This window comes from Hippoglossus hippoglossus, chromosome 9, assembly GCF_009819705.1.
Source record: "Hippoglossus hippoglossus isolate fHipHip1 chromosome 9, fHipHip1.pri, whole genome shotgun sequence".
Taxonomy (NCBI): Eukaryota; Metazoa; Chordata; class Actinopteri; order Pleuronectiformes; family Pleuronectidae; genus Hippoglossus; species Hippoglossus hippoglossus.
In genome coordinates this window covers 17,528,302-17,547,490 of record NC_047159.1, presented here as the reverse complement: position 1 = coordinate 17,547,490, position 19,189 = coordinate 17,528,302, and the positions used below count along the sequence as shown (strand labels likewise).

General features: G+C 43.5%; 2 protein-coding genes and 1 non-coding gene across 7 annotated transcripts in view; 2 read left to right on the top strand and 1 right to left on the bottom strand.

The window, feature by feature from the left end:
• homer1b (homer scaffold protein 1b) overlaps positions 1–5,139 on the top strand; it is a 25,931-nt gene extending 20,792 nt beyond the window's left edge. For all 3 annotated transcript variants that reach the window (XM_034594725.1, XM_034594723.1, XM_034594722.1), the window contains one exon: positions 558–5,139. In XM_034594725.1, the coding sequence (XP_034450616.1) occupies positions 558–749 (192 nt within the window). In that variant the 3' untranslated portion in view covers positions 750–5,139. The remainder of the gene's footprint in view (positions 1–557) is intronic.
• The window catches only part of LOC117767229 (junction-mediating and -regulatory protein-like), a 26,975-nt gene extending 7,786 nt beyond the window's left edge, over positions 1–19,189 (bottom strand). Inside the window, exons 1-11 of one of the 3 annotated variants that reach the window (XM_034594668.1) lie at positions 17,633–19,189; positions 14,585–14,758; positions 10,765–10,915; positions 9,990–10,159; positions 9,737–9,902; positions 9,263–9,301; positions 8,684–8,853; positions 7,865–7,948; positions 7,688–7,783; positions 7,084–7,600; positions 6,674–6,987 (exon numbers count right to left, since the gene is read on the bottom strand). In XM_034594668.1, coding sequence (XP_034450559.1) covers positions 6,680–6,987; positions 7,084–7,600; positions 7,688–7,783; positions 7,865–7,948; positions 8,684–8,853; positions 9,263–9,301; positions 9,737–9,902; positions 9,990–10,159; positions 10,765–10,915; positions 14,585–14,758; positions 17,633–18,433 — 2,676 coding nt within the window. In that variant the 5' untranslated portion in view covers positions 18,434–19,189 and the 3' untranslated portion in view covers positions 6,674–6,679. Of the gene's footprint in view, positions 1–4,116; positions 6,988–7,083; positions 7,601–7,687; positions 7,784–7,864; positions 7,949–8,683; positions 8,854–9,262; positions 9,302–9,736; positions 9,903–9,989; positions 10,160–10,764; positions 10,916–14,584; positions 14,759–17,632 lie in introns of those variants that run through there. The other 2 variants (XM_034594667.1, XM_034594669.1) reach the window with 2 other exon arrangements.
• On the top strand, positions 12,396–12,467 carry trnaq-cug. Its single transcript has one exon. It is a non-coding gene; the product is annotated as a tRNA-Gln (tRNA).

Sequence of the window (19,189 nt, the reverse complement as noted above, 5' to 3'; positions counted from 1 at the left end):
CCCAGCAATACCCAAAGTCAGGTTATAGATAAAGGGGTAACTAGCAGTACATTGTAGTGTCTACTCTCATGGACTTTCATATCTTATTCAGATGCCCCAGACAGAGAAGCACCAACTTCAACTCTTTTGCGTATTACACCAGTGGAAAGACTTAAGGACACAACGTGGTTTAGGAATGTATACTTTAAGCTTAACTATCCAATAGGATGCAAACACCTACATGTACCATAGAGCGTGACAGCAATTCTAGCCTTTCATGCATGTGCTGTTGGAATGGGTCACACAGGGTGAAGGAGATATAATAGGGTGCTGTGTGAGACTTCTTTAGACTTGGGGGTGACAATTGCTCATGTTACTCTGTTAGCGTTTGTATATTGTTTTACCTTCTGGTCTCCTTGATGCATCACGTCTACATTAAACTCTTCTGCATAAGACATCAGCTGCTGCCTGAGTTCTCCTTTCACCAGCTTCCAGAGAACTTCCATCACAGTATGTAGGCCTCATATTACCCACCTAATAACATAAATATCTCATATACACTGCCTCTGTTTCTCCAGGAGACCGAGCTGCGCAGTCGGGTGCTGGAGGAGCAGCTGGCGGGTGCTGAGCAGCGGCTGGAGGAGAACCAGGAGGAGCAGGAGAATTTCAGAAAGAGCCTGCGGACGCTGCTGGAGATGCTGGACGGCAAGATCTTCGAGCTGACGGAGCTCAGAGACACCTTGGCCCGGCTCATAGAGGAGGCCAGCTAGAGACAGGGCTGCCCGATCTTCACAGACAGAGCCATATGATAATTTACACCCCCAACTCAACCGCATCAATCCCACCCCACCATGCCCCAATCTTTCTCCTACACCCAACACACACTAAGACTGAGACCCGGCACTGCCCTGATTCTAATTTTGCTCAAAAAAGGGCAGCTAACTCCCAGTTTTTAACCTTGCAGGCACCGAGCTCCAACCAACCACAGGCACTCCTGTCGTTCAAGACAATACAGGGACTACCTCATCTTGGCCTTCTGATTGGCTGGTGTAGGCGTAACCTTGGTTGAATTGATCCTGTCGTTGAGATGCCAGCCCCCCCCCACACACACACACAAACACACACATATACAGTACATGCACACACACTCTCACTCACCAAGAGTTAACTTGAGAACTGTGCCTCAGTGCCATCTGCTGTTTGACTGGGAGAGCCACACCACAGATTGCAGCATCACAACATCTCTCTCTCTCTTATACACATGCGCACACACACACACACACACACTCCATCTCTAAACTGCCCCCCCACAAGGGGAATGTTGAAAGTCATGTGGAAATAATTGCTGTTAAGACTCTGCGAGAACTGCGCCAAAGCTGCCAAATCCCCCCGAAAATATTGTCCTCTAACTAGCAGATGCTTTGATCCAAAGTGACTTACTGTACAGAGAAGTGCTGAACACAGAGAGTCCCACGTTTGAGCTCGGGCTGCCAGCGGAGTTTCACTGGAAACAGAGAATTAAAGGTTGGCTCTGTGTACCAGCCTGGACACACAAGGCTTCTCGGAAACAGAGCTTGGTTTATGCTTCTTGAGTGAAAATGAAAGACTGCTATGTATCCACGGCCTATTTAAAAAGAAAAACCCAACATGATGGATAGTGTTCAATCTTCCAGAGGCATCGCTCGTGCCACACAGAAATTTTAATGGGCACGCGCCCTTGCTAGATTTGATGTGAGAATTCCTGTATCCAGACTGCTTCCACCGTCTCAGACAAGTGACCTATCTTCCTGCCAAGCTCAGTGTGGTGTGTGTTTCTGAACAAGGCCTGACCTTACAACATAACGTGTGCCTTCAAAGCGCACGCAAGTGGACACGTGTTTGTATATAATTTGTGTGTGTGTGTTTTGTGTAGTGAGAGGAAGACCCTGTTTTTTTGTTTTTGGACATCAAGGCCGATATACACACACACACACACACTGAGCAATACCAAACAGGCTCTATAAGACACCTCTATCTCATTCTATCAGGTACTCTACTCAGTGGACTCATGCAGATAAAGGTCAAACGCAGCTCAGTTGATCGCCCCCATGTCCGACAGAAAGTGTACAACCGTTGACCGCGAACCTGTGTGGCAGCCCTGTCGAAGTAGTGCGTCGTGAAGGGCTTACAGAGCGTCATCTACATGTTCGTAAATCTCCACCCTGAAGCAGGCTACAGATATTCACTCCTCACTGGGTGAACACTAAGAACTGTACGCAGTTTCTATTTGTTTTGTTTTATACATAGAATATAACACTGATGATATAATTATAGAACTATATAGGACAACTTTCTACTCATGATGGCATTGTAAATGAATGGATGAATAACACAAATGCAGTAACACCCTGCCGCGGCTTATTGTTGTGTATTAACCAATGGAAAAGTATCGCATAGTATAGTAGAGTAACTAGTCTGTAGGTAAACAATGAAACCCTCCTCAATATCTGTTTAAAATGGCATAGCAACACAATGTAAACGCAGTGTTAAATGTTCTGTACAAAAAATGTCCACATATACAGCGGCTCCAGTAACAGTAAAATCCAAAACTGCATCTTTAAAAAAAATCACCAAAAATTCTAAAACGCTATATGCTCATGTGAAATGCTGCTCATCCTGCCTTTCAACTGAGCACCCTGTTTACACTGTGTTATTACACTATTGTAACTCCACTATATACCCAGAGATTTAATCATTAAGTCCTATAGCACAGCAGAACTCTATACGTAAAACATTAGTGTAGTTAGTGACACAGCAGGTTAATACACTGGAATAAGACCCATGTAAAGGGAGATGTTACCTAGTTTTTTTTCTCTTCCTGGTTTAACTTTGACAGTCAAATGTCAGAGATGGAAAACCTTAATATTAATGCTGTTGTTAAATGAATGCCTTTGTACAGTAGTGGATAAGAAGCTTTTCATTCTCCTGTTTTGTAACTTATGGTATTTAAATGTAGGTATTATGATTATTATTATTATGATTATTATTATTGTATTTAGAGGTATGAGAAGACTGGCAATATTTTTGACTATTTAAAGTAATTTTGAACTCATGATATTAAAGAGGTACCTCAGGCTGAAGATGTTCGTAGATTGGTGAGACTTGTGTGTATGCAGGTGAAAGGATTTTACTGTTTTCTTTTTTTTTTATCTTATTCAAGGGCATGGTCTTTCAGTTTGAGAGCAGGAATGATTGATTTCCTATTCAGATTTTGTGATGCTTTACCTCAAAACCCACACTCGAATAGCCCCTGCATTTGGTTTCATTTGCTCTGCTTGTGCTCAAACTGCACTTGCACTCAGATATTTGGTAGCTCAGGTCTTGGATTCTTTATTCTGCACAACAAGTCTGTCAAAATTCCTCAACCAATAGAACGGGAGTGCATGAACCCGGGTTAAGTAACCGCCTGTACTGTTCTCTCTCCAAAAAAAAAGAGCTAAGGCACCCACAGTGAGGGCGGGACAATTTCACTCGACAACACTGCACATGCCATTCTATTGGTTGGGGAATTTTGACAGACTTGTTGCACAAAAGAGACCGAGAGCAAAGGAGCAGAGAAGCAGCAAGTGTGAGGAAAAGAGCTGAAGCTGGAGCACAGGAAATCCAAGCAGCAAAATATCTGAGTGTAAGCGCACAATTTGAGCACAAGCAGAGCAAGTGTTATGGGGCTATTTGAGTGTGAGCGCAGGGTTTTGGGCAAAAGCATCACAAAACAAAGTCAAGTGCTGCTCTCAAACTGAAACGCCACGCTCTGGAATAAAAAGCAAATGCTGATGGAGGCCGATCAGGAGACACACGCCTGTTTGGTGCTTCAGCCGAGCTCAAGCCTTTTGTTGTGTTGAATTCAAACAGAGACGGCCCGCCCTGGGCTGAGGAACACACCCCTGTGGACAAAGAAATGCTATGTTTTGTATTCAAATACAGTGACCGCAGAATTCAAGGTGTACAAATCACTTTTTGTTGTTTCTTTTCTTTTAAATTAAAAACACATTATTAACTCAATCAGTCGACAGTGATAGAGACAATCTTCACAAGGTTTTATTCAAATGCAGGGGTGAGGTTGTAAAAAAAGAACTGAATAAATGAAGGTGGTAGGACTAAAGGCAGAAGGGTTTCTTTAATGAACAGTATCTGTGTAAAAACAACTGCAACCTGCAATAAGTAATCTGAACAAATTATCCCCCATTAAGTTGTTTCATCCCTTTTTTGTGCATTTCTTTATACTGATATTGCACTTGTCAAGTGACTGCTTATACACACAGAGGGTCATAAATTGTATATATATATAGAGCCTGTGGATAACAGGACTACATAGGAAATGTATAGAAGCAAACAAATTTGGCTGGAAATACTTTGGAATAAAGCAAAATAAAAAAAAAAGCGATGAAAAATTACAGTTAGCCGACAAACAAGCTCTGTGAAGGTTATTAACAGCTAAAGGTCAGTTTAAAACAGAAGACAGTGTGTTTATAAGGTGACCCAGGTGATAGTCATGGCGGAGGTGTCACTTTCTCAACTCAGTTTCCTTAAAGTTTTCAGCACATTGTTGGCCAATGTTTTGAGCAGCAACATCTTTTGGGAAACTGTTCTAGTGACATCCAGCCAGGTGTGTTCTGGGTTAAGTTTAAGTTCAGGGTTAGATCTCTGTCTCATGCTACAGTACATGATGAGGTTACCATGGAAGAACATTTGTGATGACAGTGACAGAAGACATGTAAAAGTGCCTCGGATTTGCTCTGCCGGGGAAAATAATAACCCCCCTTTAGCACTGAGATATATTCCGTCTGTGTAATGTCACAGATTCCTTCATAACTTTTCTGTTTTACATCATCGACCTCATGATTAATCTCAACACAAGCACGAGAGAAAAAAAGACGCAAATCTTTGCATCCAAGCTGTTAAAGAATGTGCACGCTGAGGCTGCTCCGACTCAGAGCTTAGTTTATGACACATGTTTTTGCTTCATGTTAAAGTATGCGTGTGCCACTTTCCTTTGCTGCTAAGCATCTCACTGGTCCGCTCATACTGTCCCTTCAATGACACTTTTTTAGGTCTAAATCTGCATGTTCAGTACTTTTAAGCTTCCTCAACTACTACAGAGATAATGTTTCGCCAGTGTTTGAAAACAAACAACAAAAAATGTTGTTTCTGTACAGATAAAGTGATTCAGAATGTGTATCACATATCAAACCATTTAAAAAATATCAGTAAAGGCTGCACACTCACTAGAATGTTTTTGCTCACGTTGGCTGTGAGTTTAGTGCACGAATCCATGCGGGTGTGCGTGAGCGTGTTTTCACCTCCAGCACTGTGAGTAACAGACCTCCCACTGTGCGGCTCTGCCCACTGAGTGCAGAGGAAGAAATTAGGATAGATGCAATAGAGAAGAGGAGAGAAAGTAAATAAGACGGCAGGAGAGACCGCATCAATCACGACCGCCTGCTCCACAGCCCACGGTGGCTCCCTGCAGCTCCGAGACAATCCAGCCTCCCACATGCCATCCATCATTCAAACCAGCGTGACCGCTCTCACAGCTCAGCCATGACTGTCCCACATACGTTTTGGGAACCACCGACCAAGTCTGCCCACACAATTACCGACATTAACCGTGACCTCCACTCCGGTAAAGAAACTCTCTTTCAGCTCTCCTGCTCTAGGGGACTCGCTGCAGGTCAGAGATGTTGTCGGATGTGACAAACAAGTGACTCTGCATATGTCCATATTCCACCAGCCTGGCCATACACAGCGGGTCAAACAGATGGATCGATACATACTCCCTCACCCAGAGAGGGTTGGGGGTGGCGGAGGCCGGAAGAAGCCAAGGGTGGGGGATGGTCACGAATCTGGTGTGACAGACTAAAGGATTTACAGTATTTGCACAGTGTCAGATTAGACAAGCAGGGGTCTTTACACTGACTGACACCAACACACTCTCATGTGACAGGGAAAAACCAGCTGTGTAGCCCAGTGTGATCAGTCATAATACACTGGATGAGCAAAAACAGGGCAGAAGTGATGCCTGATGGTGCCATGGTTTTCAATCTGGGCAGTAAATCCTGATACCAGTTTAAATTTCTGTGTAATCTTCTTTTAGGTTTTCCCTCATGACCTCAAATCAGCAAACATACCCACATATCATTTTTAGTTACAGTTTCTCATTTCTGATGCTTCGGGGCAACTGGAAAAGATAAGATATGAGGTTTTCAGTATTACAAATAACTGTCAGTACAGTGTGTCGATGTAAAATGTGTAATGTGCTGTTTCTGAATGTTAATGTGGCTACATAGGGTCAGTGCAGAGCTTAACAACAGAACATAGGACAAAAGTAAAAAATAAAACATGGCATTGTTACAGTCTGATTACAGGAATGACATACAGTGGAAAAAACACACAGATCATGTCCTTCATGGAGGTGAAGGCAGTGTGAAAAACTAACAGGTCGACCATCGTCCTTTGGAGCATTTAGTGGTATTCAGTTTGACTCAGGTCCTGGCATAGTCACAGGGAACTGTACATGTGCGACTGGGCTGTGTGAGTGAGTGAGTGATTGTATATGTGTGTGTGTGTGTGTGTGTTTGCAGTACAGCGCAGCTCTCTACAATGCAGTACAGTACAGTTCATGCAGTGCCAGAGGGTGCAGGCATTTGTGTGTGTGAGCTCTCTAGCTTTCCCAGTCAGGGCAGGCGAGCCCATCATCATCCGAGTCAGAATCCGGTGAGGCCTCCTTGATGCGGCGCAGCGCCTCATGAATGCTCCTGGTCAGGGGGTCGGTGGAGGCCGGGAGCTCTCCCTTGTCCTTTCTCTCTTTATGGGGGACACATCTCAGTTTGACCCCCTTGCGAATCTGAGCCAGGATGCTGTTTGTATCGTCGTCATCCTTGGAGGGGGGCAGAGATCGCTGGTCAGCCTTCCTCAGGTGGAAGCTTCCTCTCTTCAGGGAGGCCAGCACCTCGTCCATAGGTGAGCTAACTGTAAGCAGATGGAAGAGAAGACAGACAGTGATTGGTGACTGTAGCTAGATAATCTAAAAGACTCCTGAGAGACTTTTATTACATGGTCCTGTACCTCTTCTGTTGGCGTCAAACTCTGGAGTTTTCCTCAGCTTTTTACGGGCATTCAACAGTTGGCTGCTGTCAAAGAAGCGAGGGATGAACGGGCCGAGCGGGGAGAGAGAAAGCTCCCCTGTTGCACTCTTCCCCTCAGCCTTTGGCCCGTGCCAGCCTGGGCTCTCTGAAGGCGAATGCTCCTCTATTGTTGGCGGGGGAGGTGGAGGGGGCGGTGGAGGTGGAGGGGAGATAGGGGAGGCCAGCAGGGAGGACAGCGAGCAGGGGGAGCAGGAGGACTCTGCAGGAACGGGCGCAGGCAGCGGAGGGAGGGACGCCGTGAGGGCTGTGACGGGCTGAGTGGTGAGCGCGGAGCTGGGGTCCGTCTGCACACTGGTGCTGAGACACAGCGGCTGGCCCTGCGGCTGGACGCACTCCTCCCTCACGCTGCTCAGCTCCACGTTCCTTCCTCGCTCTCTTCTTCTGGTGTGGGCCACACGTAGCCGAGTGGACTTCAGAATCACCTGACCTGGGTACCGCTGGAGAAGACGCAGAGATAAGTGCGTCAGTAAAAAAAATAGGATGAAACATTTAGTGACGCTTACAGAAAATAAGAGAACACGTACCTGTTTGAAAGTGCGTAGTCTGTCCAGAGTTCTCTGCCTCTCCTGACTTACTCTACTATTCTTCCTCTCCTCATCTTCCTCTTCTTCCTTTTTCAGCTGGAAATGAATTCAATGACTTTGAGAAGGAGGGAGCTACTGATAACACCGTACAGATACACAGATAAAAAACACATCTACCTGTAAGACCTTGTGAGCTATAGAGTCTTTGTGGACAGTTTGATGATTCTGCTGTTTCTGAGTGTGGCTGGATACACAGATCTCCTGCAGACAGACGAGTGGAAAAAACAAAAACACTGATCCACACATTTTCATACACCCATCCATCAATGAACAACTGCTTCCTTTATAGTTTCTGTTGTAGGCAACATTGACTGTTTTGATAGTTAGTGGACATTTAAGATAACAGCAGTTACTTTACATGTCTACCTTCTGGGTAATCTCACAACCCTATCCAATATTGTCAAGAATAGTTACAGTGCATAACAAAAACAATTGAATTGATCAAAGTAAAAGCTATCTTCTAATTTGTGGACAATATAACCAACAGCAAAGAAGGAAGAGAGGCAGCCAATTTGAGAATATTCAAGTTCATATTTTTTAGCTCTTTCTTGATACAACAGGACAAAGTTTCAAGTGTCACTTCTACAGCATAAACACACTTTATTACCTCAGCCAAGGAGGTTATGTTTTCATCTGCATTTGTTTGTTCTAGATCTTGTGGATTTAAATGGTTTCATAGGGGTATAAGCTTTTTCTAGCCGGTGTATTGTAAAGAAAATACAGCTAGAAACATGTAACTACAACCAATGTGTTGCTGATAAAAGTGGCTTGTTTTAATTAAAGGGGACTGCTGAGCCTTGGCGGAGGTAGGAGCTCTACTGAGTGGTGTTTTAGTTTCTATACGTCTGTAATGAATACTATGCACTGACCATGTGTAGAACCCAGGTTACAATTTAGGAATGAACATAAGTGTGAGTGTGAGTGAAGGATACTCACCCTCTTGTTCTTCAGATAGGAGCGCTTGGCAGTAATGCGCCCCCTTCTGGCCTCCAGCTGTCGAGTGCTGACCTGGAGTCTGCGCAGCTCTTCCTTCTCTGCATTATCATCCTCTGTAATTTCATCAGCACATTCAAAGGTGTCATAGTACACCACTTCATCCTGACGCTCTGAAAGCACACGGACACAAGAATAAAGACTTAAACAGACACAAAGATACAGATCTTTCATGTGACACGGCACCGCGGTAAAAATCCAGACAGTCTTGATCCATGTATCATTCGTATCAAGACATGCACGTCAGACAAATTATTTATCAAAATCAAGTTCGGCCTGTGACCAGTTTTTTCATTTACTATTTTTGATTCAAGCAACAAATTGGTATTTGTTTTTTGGAATCAGATTAATAAACAAATGCAAAATAACCAATTTTATGTTTTTAGAATTCTCAATTAAATATGGAAAGAAAGAAGGATAAATGGATTAGTCTTGTAACAGGTTTACGCACAGCCAGCAATATAGAATAGTTTGTACAATTTTGTGTCTTCTCAAGATTCTCAAGAACAGAGATTTCCAAACCTTTCTGCCCCTGCCTGAGACTTATGACCCCCGTTAGCCCTGGAAGTGGTTGAAGCAGACAAAGGTTTGATTTCAGGTATTTTGCAAATAAAAAAACGACCTACTTGCACATGTCACAATGTTTGCTGTGTTGTATATGAACTTGCTGCAAGTGTTGCTATCACTAATCTGTCAATCACCTCAGGTGTCATGTGGGGGCAAATAAAATCAGAAAGCTGATGAGATTTCTTTTATTTTCATGGCTTAAATAGTTGATCTTTTCTAACAATTAGGACTAATTGTTTTTCAAATTTAATTATATTTCTGGAAATTATTACATGACCACCCCTTTGTTGTCTTGCGACCCCCCAGGGTGTCCCGACCTCTAGTTATGGAACCAATGGTCTAGAAAATTAGATTATGCATCACAAGCAGCTTATCCTAAGAACTTTTATCCAAAAGCAGCTTGTAAATTCAGCCAGAATTGGTTCGTACCTGTCATTTGTCTGCGAATGCTGTCGAGCTGTGCGGTGAGCAGCAGCTCTTCACACTGTAGTATATCTGCCTGGATGTCATACAGTTGCAGCTGGAGCTCATAGTACTGTGTCTCCATGTGGTCTAAGAGGACCATTGCATCCTCACTGCTGCACAGACTCTGCATCTGAGAGGACAGATCAAAGGACACAATGTCTGTGAGTGTTTGTGTCTGTGCATGTGATTTGGATGCTGTTGAGTGTCACTACCACACCTCATCTCGCAGGGTGTGTTTCCTCTGCTCCAGGCTGATCTCCCTGGCTCTCTGGAGCTGCAGGGTTTCCTTGGCGACAGAGTAGCGCAGTCTCTCCATGCGCTCCACCGCTGCCGTCCACGAGGATTTGCCAAATTTACGCTGGTCCACTTTCATACGCTCGAACAACCCTGCACACACAGACACAAACACTAAGTAGAGGTAACTGAGTTACACTTCACACCATTAAATGTGACATATGCTCATGTCAGGGAGTCAACATGTCACTTATGATTTAATTCCTTTTAATGTGATGACTTGAGTCTCACAGAGGAAAGGTTTATTACAGTTATGCAGAGAGAGACATCTATTGGCCACATTTGAACACTACAGCATCTTGCTTTGTGGTCTGCTTTTGAAACCCCTCACTTAATTGATTTTTGATCTGAAAAGATTCAGATAACCGATGGACTAATCAGCATTGGAGAAAAACTGGGATAGGCAGGGGCCTATTGTGGAGAAACCCCGCACAGAGAGGAAGTGCTGGCAGAGCTGTTTGATCAATAGGTTGTCCTTGTTTCCTCCGGTCCCTGTCAAAGCATGGCTGTGTGCGCTGTCTCATTACTACCAAATCACATTAGCCCTGCCGTTCAAATCCACACACAGGTCAATATCAGGCCAATGCTAACGCTGTGTGTTCTCTGTGTGTGTGTGTGTGTGTGTTTGTGATCATTCAAAGTCATTCCTCTGCTGCTTTATTGACTCGACATTGGCAGTGACAGTGACAGTGCCATACCTTTCTGGGCTCTGGCAGTGATCTCAAAGTACTTGACTGTAAACTCCTGGATGTTAAGCACTGCCTCCTGAGCTTTCTTCTGCCAGTCACAGTCCTCCTTCTTTAGCGCTTCTATCCTCCTTAGGCCCAAGTAGTCATTGTCGATGGAGATCTGTCGAGAGAGAGAGACGATGACGCTCCTCAGTAAGGGAGTGATTAGATAAAAGACTTATCGTGTGAAAAATGGTCTGAAAAAGAGATAAATGCATTTTCGATATAAGGTGATAAAAAAGTAAATATATGACACTGCTTGTTTCTATTTAAGATTCTGAGCTGCTGGAACACCAAATATGTGACACATTACTGCCACTTAGTGGCAGTAACATTCATCCACTTTTGCAAACACAGTTTTTTCATATTCTGCAGAATTCAATCTTTTTCAAATATCAGCATCGGTGTCACAAGGTTAACAACAAATCCATTTTCAACCAACTTACAAAAATATCAACACCGTATCAATATTGAAAAAAATTGAAACTATTGTTAATTCTTCCTGTAGGTGAAAAAATAATATTTATAAAGACTTAAACAAGCACTTGAAGCCTATTTTACATATTGAATTTTAGGACCATTTGGAGAGCATCTGACATTACTATATCCCCATACAGACAAAACAATCTTTGACGGAGCAAGGCCGATTAAAAAATATTGAGTTTAAAGACAAAAATCAGGAATATAAACGACCAAATGTCAGAGGGGAAAACAAGAGCAGTGTAACACAAGAAGGAAAATGAGCAGTACGGGTGACTGAGTTACGCAGCATCTCTGTGTGACCCTGAGTTACCTCTCTATACCTGGGCTCATGCTGCACGACCCAGCAGTGCACCAGTATCATTTTCCACTGCAACTTCGTCCTGTGCTCACTCCTCGGATCCCCCCCCACCAAAAGGTTAAATGCAAAAGGTTAAAAAAACTGTTAAAGGATATTTAGCTTGATTCAACTTATTTTTTGTATTCATCATTTGACACCACAACTTTACTTTAACTGTAAATATGTGAACAAGTGTTTGGCTATTGGATTAAAAAATATGGTTCTGTGGTGTTATAGTTAGTACCCGGCAAATGCTTGAGCCAATGACCCAAGCTCAGATTTCAGCCTGGCTTTAAATTTCAAATACCAACTTTTGAAAACTTTTAAGAACTTCCAATTCTCTCACTTGCCACTATTGTCTTTTTGTTAACTTGTTTATGAAATGAGGAATTTGACAAATCCCTGTGGAAACTCAAATTGCAGATAATAAAAGGTAAACATCCATGGTGTATACATTTCGCATTGAGGGTGCAAATACAACATGTGCTCAAACTTGTTGTCTGGATACTGAAGAGGCCTAAATATAAAAGGGTTTAGCGAGACGATATCCTGTTTAATCAAGTTCAAATGTGTGACTGAGCAGGTGAATCCATCACACTGGATCATGTCAAGGAGAGAAGTTATCATAAATGACAATTTGTAGAAGTGACAGCCAAATGAGACAGAATGAGACACAAACTGAAAGTGAAGGAACTGTGACTTACACAAGTGCCACAGACATTACTCGCTATAAATAGACCCACAAGAAGTGTGTCAGTCTCCCCTTACTGCACAGATAGGTGGTTCCATGGTGTAATGGTTAGCACTCTGGACTCTGAATCCAGCGATCCGAGTTCAAATCTCGGTGGAACCTGACTTTTGCCAGGCGTTATTCTTACGAAGCCTCTCAGGGATCATTTATTCAAACATGTTTACACATAAAATACCTGAATTCATTTCATACCTTACAAGTGTGGAAGCAGGGAGTCAAGTGAGTCAACTGTGGCAAGAACAATTAACTACTGAGATAGTGATTTTAAAGAAAGCGCAGCCAAAACTAACAATCAATTTTGGCAAATTAATAACATACTCCATTACTTTTGGTGAGAGGAAGGACACACTACCAGAAGAGTTACCACCTACACTATCAAACAACTTTGAACTTTGATGTTTACTCAACAGCTCATGGAGTCTGATTCAAACTATTAGCACAATGTGATAAAAGTCCTTAGTGTGACGGCATTTTAGAAAAGCAATCACCAAAAAGTCCACTGTAAACTTGGCAACTAGCAGTTTGTACGTCACAGCTCAACGACCAACCCAGCACATCATCTAAAACCAGTAAGATAACGTGTGTGCATTAGGGTGCTCTGCCAACTTTGTGTTAAATGATTGAGGCTTCCAATGTGAACTTATCATAATCTGCATATTTCAATGTTTGATCTATTAGGTTAAATGGTTTCAGTTGCTTCAAATGGTTTTTATGTTTAATTCAAAGGCTTATTGTACTGGCTGATTTCATTTAATCTAGAGATCACATCCAAAAAATGTTTTCGCCTCAACCAGTCGTTGGTTGAAGAGCAGGTATGATTCCAGTCAACCCGGATTGTCTTTGGTGGACTACAGCCCCATTAAACTGCTTTTATTCGTCTGATTACAGATCCCAGTGTCATTTGATTGACAACACAAACTTTTCTTAAACTGACTATCTTTAGTAAGCTATTTAAAAAACGTTTTTATCAATTATACTATATATAACTTTTTATGATGTGATGTTCCTTGTTGTTCTTTATTTCCATAGTTCATACTAAGTCGATTGCACTGGAATAAAGTGGATTTATTTCCCCCCTCTGTAAAAAGACGTCACTCAGCTCATTGAAATACATCACACCATGCTTACATTTCAGTCCTCCGCTGAAACTGGAGGTTCCGGACTTTATTCAGCAACACCTACACTCCAGAGGTCTTTAATTTCACTCTCCATCTTTCAAAGTCTGCTACACGTCTGCTGATCCCAGTGTGTCAGCATCAGCCTCTGCCTGCTGTAAACCTATAGGACTGCACACAATATCATTTATTCATGCCTCTGCGAAACGTCAGGGAACCGGAGATCCATGCGGCTCACAGCACATAACTCAACATCCACATGCCAGATCCAAGAAGTGCTTCAGATATTGTGGCAAAGGAAAAGAAAAACTGACAGGAAGTCTGTTCACAGCTGAGGTTGGAAAAGGCCATATGTGCTCATTGTTGACGGATGTCGTGTGGTAATGTGATACTGAAGTGTTTTTATTACTGATGTTCTATGTGTGAGTCAGGGAGCTAAATATAAATGTGCCATCAGCAGTGCAGTGATTGAACAAAGCCTTTCTGCTGTTTATCCACTCACCAGCCTCTGTCTTCTCTTTGCAATTAGATACATCTCACCCCCTCCCTTTGCTTTAATGAGCATAAAAGTAGCTAATATACAAGAGGATTCTTTTTTCATGACACATCACAGTCAGACATGCACATACATGAAAAGTGATGCACACGCACAGAGCAGAACCTAGTTTAAGAGAATTTTCAGTGAGCATACACTGAATTTCATATTTAATTTTATGTCTGTGTCTTTAGAGAAATACTGAAATGAATCTCTGAACTTAGGCCCATCTGTACAGTGGTCAGTTTCCAACGTATGCTATTTAAGCATAGCATCTGAGTCAGAGAGCTAGAGCCAAACTACCCGAAAGCACAGGGAAAAAAACTTGGTCATATTGGTTGTTTTCTCCTAGTTAAATGTCTTGTATACTGTGTTCTTGTCAGTGGAGCATCAAGAGGCTTGGTAAAATGCCAACAAATTACTGGGTCGCTGCAGGATTTGGGCCCAGACATAAGAATCAATGGATTAAAAATGTAGAGTGTGTCTGTCTCCTACGGTGCAGACTTTTAAATTATTTGTAGCGTATGTGCAATGTGCATATATTCACTCAAACAGCTGCGGAGTGTTACCTTGATCTGCTGTCTGCGTAGCATCGCCAGTTCCCTCATGTCTCTGAAAGGCTGCAGCAGATACTGGTACAGCTGTGTGGAGGCATCCAGTAGACCTCCATAGGCCAGGTCTTCTTTCTCATAGAGCTCCAACAGCTCCACCATGCTGTCCATGGTCCTGTGCTTCTCCAGCAGCTGCAGCACACACACACATGCATGCAAAGACGTTTGTTTCCTTATAACCTAGTTCAGGCACATTTCTACATTCCCTTTTAAAATCTTTTCATTCTGTGTAGTTGAAAAACATACTTCATGTAGCTGTCATGTATTCTGCAGATTTGTGTCTGTATTGCAGGGTAACAGCTATGTCGGATATGTAAAAGTCAGGTGAACCAACTTAAATACGTCTTTTAGTGTTGCTCAGCACTAAATGGAAGCTTGCAGCTCGCTATCAGACGATGGGGATGCTTTGTGTAACAGTAAATAATAGGAGTGTATCTGAGTGCACTCAATGAGCAGAGTCCTTTCTGCTGCTGGGAATACGATCGATACGCACACACATTTTTGCCAGACTGAACAATCCTGTAGGGCTACAGTCGAGCACTGAAATAGCCATTAACTCAGCCCGCAAATGGAGTGGGAGGATCAATGTGTGTGAGATAGAGATAGAGATAGAGATAGAGACAGACGGACAGACAGACAGACAGACAGACAGATAGATAGATAGATAGATAGATAGATAGATAGATAGATAGATAGATAGATAGATAGATAGATAGATAGATAGATAGATAGATAGATAGAGAGAGAGATGGAGAGAGAGAGAGAGAGGGAGAGAGAGAGATTTTCTTAAGAAACAACAAACTGTGACTGTGTTAAATGAATTACAGAGCACTGCGGCTGCCACTGCAGACAGTAGAGCTCAGGCTGCGATAAAGAGCTGAATAAGACCAGGAGCTCCTCCTTCATCCTCAGGATAAACACAACGTCATCAAGTGTTATTGTTTTGGTTTTTTTCCAGTAAGGACAGTAAGGCAACATTTCCTGTGTCTGGCTTTTGGTCCTTTTTTTCCTAGTGCTTGTGTGTGTGTGTGTGTGTGTGTGTGTGTGTGTGTGTGTGTGTGTGTGTGTGTGTGTGTGTGTGTGTGTGTGTGTGTGTGTGCTAATGGGAGTGGGTGTGGGTGTGGGACTGACTGACTCTATGCTGCTCACAGCTTCTTTTCACTGCCATAAACAGAGCGGAGAGGAAACTCATGTGAGCTCAGAGGTCTTGCTATAGGGTTATGTTGAACAATCATGTATTGTGTATTTAAGGCCAGCTCCATTAAGACATTTAAAAAATAGTCAAAAAAATAAATAATGAAATTGATCCTGTGGCTTGCTGGCAGCCAGTGTAGAGATTTCAGAACAGGGGCGATGTGGCCTGTTCTTTTGGTTTTGATCAGAACTCTTACCTCTAAATTTTTAGTGAGCTGTAGGTGCCTGAATGTCTTTTTAAGGAAGTCCTGTTAAAAGTCTGTTGCAGTCGTGAATTTTACTGGAGATAAAAGCATGAGACATGACCAGTGCACACCTAAAATAAATCTTTTTTTTTACTTTCCTACATGTACAGTCCTAGATGTAAGACATGTATTGCCTAAACAGGGGTAAACATAGGTAATGTTGATCTACCATTTACCATCATAGCCAGGAGTAACGCTGTGATGCTAATAATAGAACCCTTCCATTAACACTCCCTCTCCCCTGCTCTCTCAAAGGGGCTCTTACGCTGTCTGGCTGCGTGAGTCAAGGATGCATTAATCTACCACCATTGATAAGTGGGAAAATGTGAGAGCCAGAGCGTATCAATACAGTGTCTGTTTATCTTAGGAGCAGTTAATCGACCACTAGCTGCTGCTGCTGGTGCTGGGTAAGTTGAGCAGGCCTCCGTGTGTTATCACTGTGTCCAATCAGAGATAAATACAAAGCACAACTATGTTTGATTATATTATTTACACACACGTTTCACAGAATTGTGAAAAATAGTTAATATTATAAATGTAGGACATAATTGATTCAATCAAAAACATGCAATTCACATTCATAACCATATGAGTTGTATAAATAGATTGTAATAAAGATAAAACCTGATTAATAACATTGAATGATATCGTAAGTGATTCAATAAAAATGTAAATACTGTGTGTTACTTTAAATCCTATTAAAATAAGAAATAATCCTTTTAAAAATGCTGACTACATTCTGAAACACTGCACCTAAATGTTAATAGTTGGTAAAGTCATGGAAGAAACCTGTGAGCAGTGCGGCTCACAAATGATGATGTTGCACTTGACTTTGGGTTTGTGTGAATGTGGGTTTTTACATTGACATGTGGGGCTGGTTCCTCTGCTGATTTTCAGGAAACCTTTCATAGAGATTAAAGAAAAACATCAACCTTGTCCCTGTCAACTATCTGGTCAGTGTGGGAGTGTTATAGGACAGGTAGTTTTTTTTGTGTTTTTTTTTTTTGTGTTACCGAAGTCTACAGAGGGTGGATTGTCTTACAGCTTGTTTCATACTGTAACTTCCTCTTCTCACAGATCTCAATTATCTCCATGCTGTAGGTATCTAATGTGTGATGCAAACCAAGTTATCTTGCAAATCCTGAAGAGAGGTCACATGCATGGATTGAGTGTGCTGGATTATATACATTTCGCAGATAAAATGATGTATAATAAAAGTGATAATTAAAATACACAAGCTTTGTGTTTCTTTAGTTTGTACTCAAGTTTTGTGGTTGTGTGACTTATGAAGATCATCAATACAGTATCACATGCCTTCTCTTAACCTGTACTCTACTGTTTTGCACTTAATGGGATGCAGCCATCCTCCTCAGATTAAGGGCTGGTGCATCACATTTCCCCATCATCTTTATGGTATGGTCCAGCTGGTGTGGCTTCTACAACAGGAACCCAGTGGTTGTGCTGGGATGCTGCTGTGTGCAGCTACATGTGGATGCGTTGTGCAGATGTGAAACAGGCAGGTGGTGTATTCAGGGAGGTGCTGTGGGAGGATCAGTAATTCTCTCACCTCCTGCAGATGTTTTGTTGCACGGCTGAGCGCCTCCTCGTACCCGGACTGCCGCAGCTCGCTCAGGCTCTCGTAGTACTCGTCTGGGTCGTCGTTTTCCGTGAACAGAACCTGCGAGAGGATCCTCCACCCACACGTGTCGAGCGCGTAGCCCAGGTACACCTGCAGCCTGTAGCACAGCTCATCCATTTCGGTCTCGGATACCTCCGCTGGGCCGAAGAGCACCGTCCACATCCCGACCGGCTCCTCGGGAAACACCGGCAGGCAGGGCTCCAGGTCCGAGTTGACCGAGCACAGCTGCTGGTGGACGGCCCGGAGGTCCTGGAAGGAGAAGAGCCCGGCCCAGCTGCAGTCCTCCCGGCTCAGAGCGTCCAGCTCCTCCAGGTCCAGGCCGTCCAGAGAGGGGGACCCAGGATCGGGGCCGACGGGAGATGCTGCAGATTTGACCACCGTCTGGATTTTGACAGGACTTGCTTTAGTCGCCATCGAAGACTTGGCTTTTACCGCAGCCCCTCCGGCTCCTCTACCCGCCGGGCTCCTGCTGGACACTTTATCCCTGTCAGGACTTTCGGGCCATTTTGTTTTGTCTCCATCTTGACCAGTCGCCTCCACCAGCAGCAGCGGGTCCCTGCCGAAGCTTCTCCTCTGCACCGTTCTGTTGTGACACGTAACCGCAAATTTACCCTCCACTTCGTTCCAGGCCACGATGAAGACGAATTTGTGCTTCTCCTTCTCCTCAAACGCGTTGGGGCGGACGGCTACCCAGCCCGACTCCAAGTGATCCTCCATCGTGAAGGACATGTCTGCTTAAAGCGATGAACCGCAGACGGTACAAGCCGCCCGTTTGGGGAGTGGGATGCGGCGCAGTGAGGCGGTGTTTACAGCTGCGGGTTTTACCGAACAACGGTTCCTCTCGGAGGATATTCTGCCCGGAGCGCTGCCCTCCTCCTCCTTCGCTCAAGCGGATGAATTTGGAGCAGTGCGCCGTCGTCTCCCATCTCTGCCCCACCTGCCCTCACTTCCCCTGCCTGTCTTCACCCCCTAATGTCGCTGTTATGTCTCATGTCTCCTCCGACACACAACATGTATTTGTTTACCAGCTGGCGGCGGCGCTCATCCTCGGTCTCCGCTCAGTCAGCTCCAGACCCTCCTCCTCAGCATCATCATCAGCATCATCATCAGCATCATCATCACAGAGTGACGACGGGACTCGAACGCAGCACCGTCCACACACCAGCGGTATTGTGGTCAATGGGAACGTGTTAGCAGTGTACTGATGTTAGCATCGTCTCCAAACTCACAACAACGTGTTTTCTTCATCGTTCACCACAAGTTAAGATGCCGCTTTCATGTGCTGTGAGAAATCTCGGAATTCCCATTTTTTTCAAAACGTAGGAATTCACTAAATACGGGAACGATTCTGTAGGTTATCAATCAAAACGAAACAAGTATATATGATGTTCTTTTATCATATATACTTTCATATAGCTCATATCCACACAATTTGTGACTACAGCAGAATAAGTTGTGGTATTTTTGACCAGCGTCTGTGTTATT